At 35.0% G+C, this 10,971-nt stretch overlaps 1 protein-coding gene across 1 annotated transcript in view; it reads left to right on the top strand.

Moving 5' to 3' along the window:
* The window catches only part of LMO3 (LIM domain only 3), a 54,833-nt gene extending 45,230 nt beyond the window's left edge, over window positions 1–9,603 (top strand). Inside the window, exon 4 of the mRNA XM_007100399.3 lies at window positions 9,009–9,603. Within this exon, the coding sequence (XP_007100461.1) occupies window positions 9,009–9,114 (106 nt within the window). The 3' untranslated portion in view covers window positions 9,115–9,603. The remainder of the gene's footprint in view (window positions 1–9,008) is intronic.
* Window positions 9,604–10,971: the final 1,368 nt, after the last annotated feature.

Below are 10,971 nucleotides of genomic sequence, written 5' to 3'. Positions count from 1 at the left end.
TATTAGTTTTGTCAAGTTCACAGTTTCTATAATTGGCCGTTTTACCGTTAAATGCAGTATCTTCTTACGAGACGCTATAGAGTAATAGAAAGAGTATGATGTTTACAATGAGAACTGGATTCAGATTCCATCCCCACCATATGCTAGCTGTGCAGTCTTGCGTAAGTCACTTAATTTCTCTGAGTTTGGTTTGCACATCCTTAAAATGGAGACACTAACGTCTATCCTGCAGATTTTGAAAATTAAATGAAAGAATTTATAAGTACCAGGAACACAATAGGTCCTCAAAATTTAGTTCTTTTACCTTGATATTTATAATTTACTTTCACCATATAATATTTCACTAACTTGGTTTTTACGTAAGATATCTCCTGCTAAATGTAGATGTTCAGAATCTGGCCTTGTATACCTCACAATGTATAATTTACCCAGGAAATAATTCAAGAAGTCATCTTACAACATCTTGAGTCTTCCCAATAGATGTCTGGAATCAAAGTAGGTTGATTCAGTCTGTAGTGACACTTAGCCAAAAATAAATTATCAGATGCACATATTTTTTATTGTAAGGATATGAATACAAAAACACAAATGTTCACACATCCTTACAGACTCATTAATATGCATGAGCCTATATGTGTATATGTTTTAAAGGTATATTAGTAGTAAATTTAGAATATTTTTGTTTACTTACCACAGTTCATCCACTAATAGCATTTACTAACAATAGAGTTATCTTTGTGCAACAATAACATTTACTGCTTTTCTACTTATAAGCAATTACATATTTATAGTGGAAAATTTAGAAAATAGAAAAGGATAAAGGATAACATTGTCCCATGTCTCACTGTTCTAAAAGAAATTATTTTAATATTTTGGTATGTGGCTAGCCATACATTTTTCTATGCATATGTGGCAAATGATATATAGCGTATACTTTATATTATAACCACATTTAAGCATCTTAAAGGAAAGTAACAAGGAAGAATCCTAATGTTTGTTACTCGGACATTTTCATTAATATAGTGTACATTTTTTTCCCCTGCCTTTAAAAATTCTTTTATGACATTTTAAGCTTTCTTGTGTTCAGTTTTATGGATAAAGCTTCATATATTATTAAATCAGTCTTCTGTCATCAGATGTGTAGGTTGTTTCTTCAAGTTTTTATATCATCAGTATTATCAATCTAATGTGGACTTTATAAACAAATACTCAAATCTGTGTCAGGCTAGATTCACAGGAGCATAGTTAATTAGACAAACCGTATAACAGTTTAAAGGCTTACATTATATATTGCCAAAATGCTCTCCAGAAAAGTTATACCGATTATTCTCACACCAGAAAAGAAAAAACAATGCATTCACTCACATAAGTTCCAACACTGGGAATTATTATTTTAAAAGAAATCCTTGTCACCTTGAGGGATGAAAGATGGTATCTCATTATCATTTTTAATTAGCATTTCTTTGATTACTAGTGACCCTTTGATATTTCTTTTATTAGGGAACTGCCCGTTTATTCCTTTTGTCCATTTTTCTATTAGGGCAGGCTTACCTATTTTATCCGTGTTCTACACAGAAAATTAAAACATCATTCAAGTGCTAAACCCAGCCTAAATTCTATTATGATGCAAAGTAATTGTAGGTTGTTAATGCTATTTACAAATCGTATATCAATTTTATTTCACCATTGAAATAAAAAGTTACATTCACAATTACGTCTGTCTCCTCAGTGGAACTCAGTCAAGTAAGACAAACACTCCTAAATTTTGACTCTAAAACTGTTCACATTCTTATTGCTGCAGAATACCGTTCTAGTATCATTATTAAAGTACCTAATATATTTCTGAGTGTGCTTCATTTATTACATGCCATAATGGAACTGAATATCTTTAGTGCTGGTTATGCACAATTAACACTTCGTTATTGTCTTGTCACTTCCATCTCTACAAGACAAACTTCTTTAATGCAAAAAGTCAGCTAATCTTCATCAGTCAAGCAAAGCAGACAAATTTTGTTACTCTGAATCCAGAAGTTTTCAATATAGGAGACTCTCCTTATCCTTTGGCGTCTGCTTGGGAAATCTCTCCAATAAAGCCATCTGCCTCAGGAGCCTCTACTCATAGTAGCCCAATCGTTGTCTTAGTATGGCACCTTTTCAAGTGACACACAAGGGCAATAGGTAATTTACAGGCACTTTCCCTTAAGCAAACTTTCTTGACCCCTGAAATTATGATTTTATAAATGCTTATGAATTTTATTTAGCAAGTCGTTTCATCTTAACTTTTAAAGCACAATATCTTAAGATCTAAAGCATTTCTGAATGTTTAAAAAAGATAGTAGTAACAATGAACTTTCAAGATGGGTGATCTTTTCTGTCCTTTTTAAAAGGGTATGGCTAAAATTGTGAATCCTGAATTAAAATCTAAAAGTTCATCTATTTTGAAAGGACCTGAGGAAGGTTATTTTGAACATCTTGTATGATAACTTGAATCTCATTCAGAATTGGAAAATTCTGAGTAATAGGTTAATTTCTTAAAGATGAATAAGCACCCCCCCTTAGGAAATTCTAGGAAACTAAATGATGGTTTTATAAGAGAAGGGAAAAAATGCTTGTTTGTAATGAAATTGCCTCAAATATGTAGAACTGTGTAACATTAAAGAAAAAAAGCACTGTGCTAGGCTCTGTGGAGACAGAGGGGAATAAAATCCAGTTTCTCTCTTAAGGGTATTTAGAGTTTAGGGAGAGACAGGACATCAAAGACTCACAGAAGAGAAGAATGTAATCGATGCTAAACAGATCTATACTGAGGGAAGAGAGGTCTGTCCTTCTTGACGTCTTAAGAATGCACCAAAGGGTTCATGTCCTGGGTGTTAAAGGACTCTCTAGGACTGGTTAGGATATAGGAAGTGTGTCTGGTGCGGGGGTGGAGGAAGTGAGGAAGGCTGGGTGCAGTGAGGAAAGGATTTTCCAGACAGATGAAGCAGCAGGCAAGGCATGGAGGTGTGAAAGCATGTAATGTGTTCCGGAAATGAAAAGTGTCTCAGTGTGCTCAGAGATTAGAGAGGGAGTTTGGTAGGGACGTGGAGGAGTAGGGGATAGAGAGGGGAAATTGTAAAGGTAGGAAATCAGTGAGCTAAAGTCAACATGAGTCCAAATTTAAATTATTCATCAAAAGTATCTTTGTTCTTTAAGGCTATTCAGTTCTAGAATAAGTCTTTCTTAACCAACAGTTGTGGCCCACCCACTTCAAGTGGTAGTACAGGTTATGGTGGTATTTCAGAGGGTTCAAAAGAAATTTAAGTCATGGTCATTTACCTCAGCACTGCTGCCCAGAGTGGGAAACCTGTTACACATTCATGAGAAAATTTGAAATGCCAAAGTAAATGATAACACCAATAAATAAATGCTTTGGAAAAGATCCGAATAAGTTGACGGGGTCAGGGAATACTGATGGAGGGAATGGAAACTAAAGAATTTTGATTGATTGATTGATTGATTAAAGTATAGTTGCTGTACAATATTATATGTTACAGGGGTACAATAGCCACAATTTTTAAAGGTTATACTCCATTTACAGTTATTATAAAATATTGACTGTTTTCCCCGTGTTGTACACTATATCCGTATAGCTTATTTTATCCCTAATAGTTTGTACCTCTTACTCCCGTACTCCTATATTCCCTTAAAAATAGAATTTAAGTAGATGGAAAAAAGGGAGAAATATCCCTGGCTAGGGAACAGCTAAGCAAAGGTGAGAAGATTATTGTTAGCAAATAATAATGAGAGCAAATTTTTATACAGTGCTGATCACACACCAGACATTGTTCTGTTTTACATGTGCTAACTCATTTAATACTCAAAATAACCCAGAAGTAGGTACTGTTATTAGCCTCATTTTACAGGTGAGGAAACTGAAGTATAGAAAATTTAAATAACTTGCCCAAGATTACACAGATAGAAAAGGGTAGATTCAAAATTTGAACCCAGGCAGTCTGGATTTAATCTCTGGATTCAGAGCCAGTATGAGGACGCGGACCTGTTTCACGATGAAGATTTTCTTTTCTGACAAAGTGGGTATAAATGGGAGTAGATATAGTGGAGTTAAAAAAAGGTAGATGCTAAATAATTGATAATGGAATTTGGGGTGTGGGTAGTGAAACTTGGTACAGAAAAGATTGTTGGGAACGCATTGTGGGATGACAACCGGACTGTCATTGGGAAAAGACAGTAAATTTGTTCACAGGTGTACAATGAGTATATAACCTGCACTTCTTACTAAAAACAAAGTACAGTATCAAAATCTCCATCTTTTAGTAACTGAGGATGCTAAATAGAACAGCAGAGACATTGGAAATATGGACTGGATCCCCTTTCTTTCTAAAGTGCTGTGGAAATGGAAATTAATTATAATTGGCAGTCACTAACCTTAGGAAAATAAGATGACTAAGTTAACATTTTCATTCTGAAAGAGAATGTCACAAATGAAAGCTTCCTAGCAGAGGCATTGGATCACCCGCTCAAAACTACTCTAAGCCCCGTATTTGATAGCGATGGTTTCTTAATTATTGTCTATACTTTTCAAGTCTCTAAAACCGTATGAATTCAACTAGAGTTACTCCAAAATATCTGGAAATTATATCTATGATTAATTCTAAAACATTAAGATTAGGTGGCTTAGTAATCTGACTGGGCATCTTTTTATTCCTTAACATATTTTTTTAATGATGGCAGAATTAATTGAACTGACTGTATCACAAGCGATTTAGATTAATTTATAAGGAAGATTATCAGTTTATTTTCAAGAATTTTAGCCTGACCTATTACTATATATACATACGCTATCCTCTGGCCATCACTATTTTTCTAATATTTTTCTGAAATGCTAAATCTCATCAGGACCTGGTTATAGAACATTGGAAATTAGCCTTTCTTACAAAATCACAGTTATAGATCATTTTGTTAGGTGTCCGATATCTGCATTACTATTCCTCTAATTTCTTCATGTTTATATATAAGACATTTTAAAGGAAGATATCAATCCTAATTGCAAAGCAATCATAATCTGTTCTTAACTATAGCTTTCAAAGCTGTTTTGTTTAAGTTATATATGTGTGACATTCCTCACATATGTTCTGTTTCATTTTGACCTTTAAGTATAAATTGACATGCACATAAAAGGTACTTTATCCAGTTGACAACATATTAGTAACAACGTATCTCAGGTAGGAATATTTTAGATGGATTCCATTTATATTGCAAACATCTCATTGAATAATAGGCTCTCATTTGAAAAACTATGTGAAGAAGTAATAATAATAATAATACAAAAAACCTATATAACTTCATAGCCTCATGCTTTACCGCCTCCAGGTAAAAGCATGGAATGTTTTAAATTGCTTTCAGTCATTTATTTGTTTTTTTTAAATTGAAGTATAGTTGATTTACAATGTTGTGTTAATTTCTGCTGTACAGTGGAGTGATTCAGTTATACTATATATATATTCTTTCTTATATTCTTTTCCATTATGGTTCATCACAGGATACTGAATATGGTTCCCTGTGCTATACAGTAGGACCTTGTTGTTTATCCATTGTATATATAATAGTTTGCACCTGCTAATCCCAAACTCCCAATCCATCCCTCCCTCCCCCTCCCTCCTCCTCGGGAACCACAAATCTGTTCTCTATGTCTGTGAATCTGTTTCTGTTTCGTAGATAAGTTCATTTGTGTCACATTTTAGATTCCACATGTAAGTGATATCATATGGTATTTGTCTTTCTCTTTTAGATGTACTTCCCTTAGTATGAAAATCTTTTGGGACTTCCCTGGCAGTCCAGTGGTTAAGACTCCATGCTTCCTCTGCTGGGGGCACGGGTTTGATCCCTGGTCAGGGAACTAAGATCCCACAGGCCATGCGGCATGGCCAAAATTAATTAATTAAAAAATTGATACAAAAAAATCCATAATGAACAAAAAATTTACAAAAAAATCTCTACGTCCATCCATATTGCTGCAAATGGCATTATTCCATTCTTTTTGTGTCTGAGTAGTATTCCACTGTGTGTGTGTGTGTGTGTGTGTGTGTGTGTGTGTGTGTGTGTATGTATGCACCACATCTTCTTTATCCATTCATCTGTGAAAACACAGTTAGGTTTCCATGTCTTGGCTATTGTGAATTGTAAAAGCATGGATCTTGAATCCAAAGAGACCAGGGTGCTTTTCCTTCCTCTACCATACACGTTCTAGCTATGGAACCTTGGGCAGGTTTTTAGAATTCTGAGAGGAAGTGTTAGGTTTTTCATCTGAAAAAGACAATATTTACTTTCTCAGTTGGATTTAAGGAATAAATGTGATCACTGTATATACATGCTTAGCCTTAGCACATGGTAAGTACTTTATAAAAGGTGATTATTTTAATTACCTACATTCCAAACATTGAGGGAAGGCTTTACATATTACATTTCTACTCTTTACTGCCAACTTACAGAGCTTACTGATGTTAAAGATAAAAGTCCTGAAGTTTCATTTTCAATATCGTGAATGGAAGGTTGGAATTTGAACCCTATTCATTGCAAATGTCTCTCTGCCTTTCATATACTTCTTATTTTAACATTCCTACCATCCAGTGACGTAGTTGTTTTATCTTACCCACAGAGAACTGGCTCAGAGAGAGTATGAAATACACCCTATATCTTGCATTGAATAGGTGAGAGCCACAGGGCTCAGGACCAAATCCCCAGGCTCTTGGCTCAGTGCTTTTCTCACTATAATTACTCTGATTGTAATAATCTACAAATAGAAATTACCTAAATTTCAAGGCCCCTGAAGGTGAGGATGACATGACACAACATGACAAAATAAAAACAAAAAACACGTTTTTATTTGATAGCAAATAGAATTTGGAGGCTTGTTAACAAATTGAAGCAAAATTTTAGACAGTATGGAGTTGAAAAAGTACTTCAGTTTAGTCGGTTTTTAGGGGAAAAAAGATTCAATAACATCAGCTGGAACACGAGAGTATTTTATTAAAATTTTTTATTTTTGATGGATATTTTATTATTAGCTTATTAGTCAGTTCAAATTAATTGCAACATTAATATAAAGTGAAAAATTTGAACAGTAATCAAATATATTCTGCATGCTACTTTATATAATCTCACATAAAAGATAAGTATCTAATTTGGCTACTTACCCCCGCCCAACAAAAGAAATATTTCCTTTTATTCAACATATCTTAATGATCAGGATAATCTACAAAAACTGGTTTATTCAAACACCACTTTTTTTTTTTTTTTTTTTTGCGGTACGCGGGCCCCTCACTGTTGTGGCCTCTCCCGTTGCGGAGCACAGGCTCCGGACGCGCAGGCTCAGCGGCCATGGCTCACGGGCCCAGCCGCTCCGCGGCATGTGGGATCTTCCCGGACCGGGGCACGAACCCGTGTCCCCTGCATCGGCAGGCGGACTCTCAACCACTGCGCCACCAGGGAAGCCCTCAAACACCACTTTTTGAGCACAATATTTCAAGTTTATAGTTTGCAACTAATAAAAAGAAGATATACTTAAAGTCCAAACTTGAATGTTCATTGTATCCAATAGCCTTGACCACAAACAGCTGCAGGATTTCAAGATCAGGGCGTAGTCTGTACTCTCAATCAGCATCATCAGCAGGCAGTAATCCTGGGGAAAAAAAGTAAATTCCACAAATAAACAGACCAATCTTCCTTTAAGAGGAAGCTAATTCTTTTTCAATCTTTTTTTTTATTACACTATTTTCCCCTCTATCTACTTAGCTAGAATAAGGATAAATTTCCAAAGCTACCCAGTTGGAAAATAAATAGGTTCGCTGTTTGTCTAGCATTCCAATCTTTGCAAATGTAAATCAGCCCAACTGCTCCTCATTTAAACCTTCAACTTCACAAAACATTAAAGGGTGGCTTTCATGACACAATTTAATCTATCCACTAAGATTTCTGCTTGAACATCATTTGAAATTGACTATCTGATAAAGAGAGACCACTATCAAAGGTCAGTGAGGTCAACTTTTATAATTACAAGTAGTTTTACTGGGTCAACTCCACCAGACACTGCTGTTTGAAGGTTAAATTGGTACAATTAAAAATATATACAAATCTCCCCAGAGTTACTTGATTGTTAAATGTACCGGAAACAGCACAAGCATTTTTTCTGACCTTAATTGTGTCCAAAGTGTCACCACTGGGAAATTATACAAAAAGAGCACTTATTAAAAACATTACAATCTTGCACGTTAAACAGTGCTTTATAGAATAAAAAACATAATTAGCTACTGGAAACTAGTTTATTTATCACATCAATACTAAGAAGTTCATCAGGTTACTCCCTTTGGTTTAATTGGAAGTACTCTAAGAAATACATTTACTACTTCGTAGTTGGTGAACTTGCCACAAACAAAGGAATATGGCCCAGCATCTGAGTCTGATGCTAAAATAACTTTCACTTCAGAACAATTACTTCCAAATTACGAGAATTTAATCACATTTTAATAACAGAGTAAAAGGAAGCTTTAAGTGAGAAGCTCTAAAATGGGCTATCTTCTAATCATTTGATTCATTTTAATGCCTTTTACTTTTTTTATAAAATGGATAAATGGGCAATGATGAAAGCTTCCATAATCACTGCCGTGAAATATTATTATCATTGTTTTAATGAATGTAAATATAGATCAGTTCTTTTTTTCTTTCCAATATGGTAAAAAAAAAATAAATAAAAAATCACCTTTGCTGCCCAAGGTGTTTTCCTCAATGTTCTTATGAGTTTTATATATAAAAGTAGGATTTCAAATTTTGTGTGTAGCATTTCCTTAAATGACCAGAATGGTTTAATTGTGACAACAAGGCAACTTTCTAAGCCAAACTTTCAAACTCAGGGAATTACCATAAATTGAAATGATGATTAGGAAAAGAAATCTTCAAATCTATAGATCTGAGTGAAGTCATCTTAACCATTTTATTTTTGTAAATATTTTCAGATTTTGTGTTGGAGACAAATTTTTCCTAAAGAATAACATGATCCTTTGCCAGACGGACTACGAGGAAGGTTTAATGAAAGAAGGTTATGCACCCCAGGTTCGCTGATCTATCAACATCACCCCATTAAGAATACAAAGCACTCCATTCTTTTATCTTTTTTGCTCCACGTGTATATAAGAATTGACACAGGAACCAACTGAATAGCGTAGATATAGGAAAGCAGGATGGTTATATGGAATAAAAGGCGGACTGCATCTGTATGTAGTGAAATTGCCCCAGTTCAGAGTTGAATGTTTATTATAAAAGAAAAAAGTAATGTACATATTGCTGGATTTTTTTGCTTGCTATTCGTTTTTTTGTGTCACTTGGCATGAGATGTTTATTTTGGACTATTGTATATAATGTATTGTAATATTTGAAGCACAAATGTAATACAGTTTTATTGTGTTACCATTTGTGTTCTGTTTGCTTCTTTGTATTGTTGCATTTAGTACAATCAGTGTTTAAACTTACGGTATATTTATGCTTTCTGTATCTACCAGCTATTTTAAATGAGCTGTAACTTTCTAGTAAAGAATTGAAGAGCAAATCTCACTAATGATACACATATAAAGCAAGTCTATCAACATTAAAAATACTGAAAAAGAAAGACACACAAAGCATTTTAGCAACATCCACTTACTGCCACAATGATTTAGAGTCTATCAGTGTTCTCATTATCACCCCCTATTTTCAGGGGGTTAAAGATCAGCTTTACATAAAAGTTTCATCTTAAAGCACTTTCATTTTTTACCAACGTGAAAAGTGCCATTTTTAGAATAACTTTAAAGCTTAACAGTTATCCTTTTAATACCCTTTTTTTGTGTGTGCTCTTTACCTAGTCAATGGCTTTGTTTTGTTTCCGTCAGCCATTGACCGCTTATGTGAGCTAGTGCCTTTGGGTATCATGTAAAAATTTTCCAAAGGGTTACTTTAAAAAAGTGTTACCACAATTATGAGATAATTTTAAAATGACAAATTTATTGTACAAATTTTGCCCAGATCTCTCCATAGAAGTGAGCGTATAATAACTTTATTATTTGATACATTTCTGCCACCAAAAGGTTTTGAATGCGAATCTACTGAAACCATGACAATGCACATTGAATCTATGATCACATTTGAGGAGTGAAGTCACTTTTGATCAGAACAACGTAGTGCTCACAGAATCTTCTAGAAGAAGAGAAACAAAGGGATTGATAAAAAGCTGAGAACTGGTGATTATATATTTTTCTGTATTTACCTGCCACTTATTTGAATGTTCGAAAGTGAGCACTTGAAAAGTTTGATGTGTCTTACTCTCATTGCTTTCTCTAAGTAATTACCCACTCAGAATTTATCACACTTGGGCTGAAATCTCTCGTTCCATTTTTTTTTTTAACTTATTTTATTTATTTATTTTTGGCTGCGTTAGGTCTTTGTTGCACGGGCTTTTCTCTAGTTGCGGCGAGTGGAGGCTACTCTTCGTTGCGGTGCACGGGCTTCTCACTGCGGTGGCTTCTCTTGTGGAGCACGGGTTCTAGGCGTGCGGGCTTCAGCAGTTGTGGATCGCGGGCTCAGTAGTTGTGGCGCACAGGCTTCGTTGCTACGCGGCATGTGGGATCTTCCCGGACCAGGGCTCGAACCCGTGTCCCCTGCATTGGCAGGCGGATTCTTACCCACTGCACCACCAGGGAAGCCCCTGTCCTTCCATTTTTTAAAGGTGAAAGATTATTCCCTTATCTCCATGATAGCTGATAAAAAAGAAAGCTTTCTAGAAACAAAAATTATGGAGACTGATTATTTAAATTACAACTAAGGAAATAAAGTGGCGACTGTGCTCCCTTCTTTGCGGGTTTTGCTCACACTTTGCTTCTTTGCTTGTGCTCCCTGTACTCAAAACTACTTTTCAGCAGATCTGGTTCCTCAACAGGCACAATGAGC

Source organism: Physeter macrocephalus, chromosome 6 (assembly GCF_002837175.3).
Source record: "Physeter macrocephalus isolate SW-GA chromosome 6, ASM283717v5, whole genome shotgun sequence".
NCBI classification, from domain to species: Eukaryota; Metazoa; Chordata; class Mammalia; order Artiodactyla; family Physeteridae; genus Physeter; species Physeter macrocephalus.
Note: the sequence above shows the minus strand (reverse complement) of the source record. Positions and strands in the feature narration are given on the sequence as shown.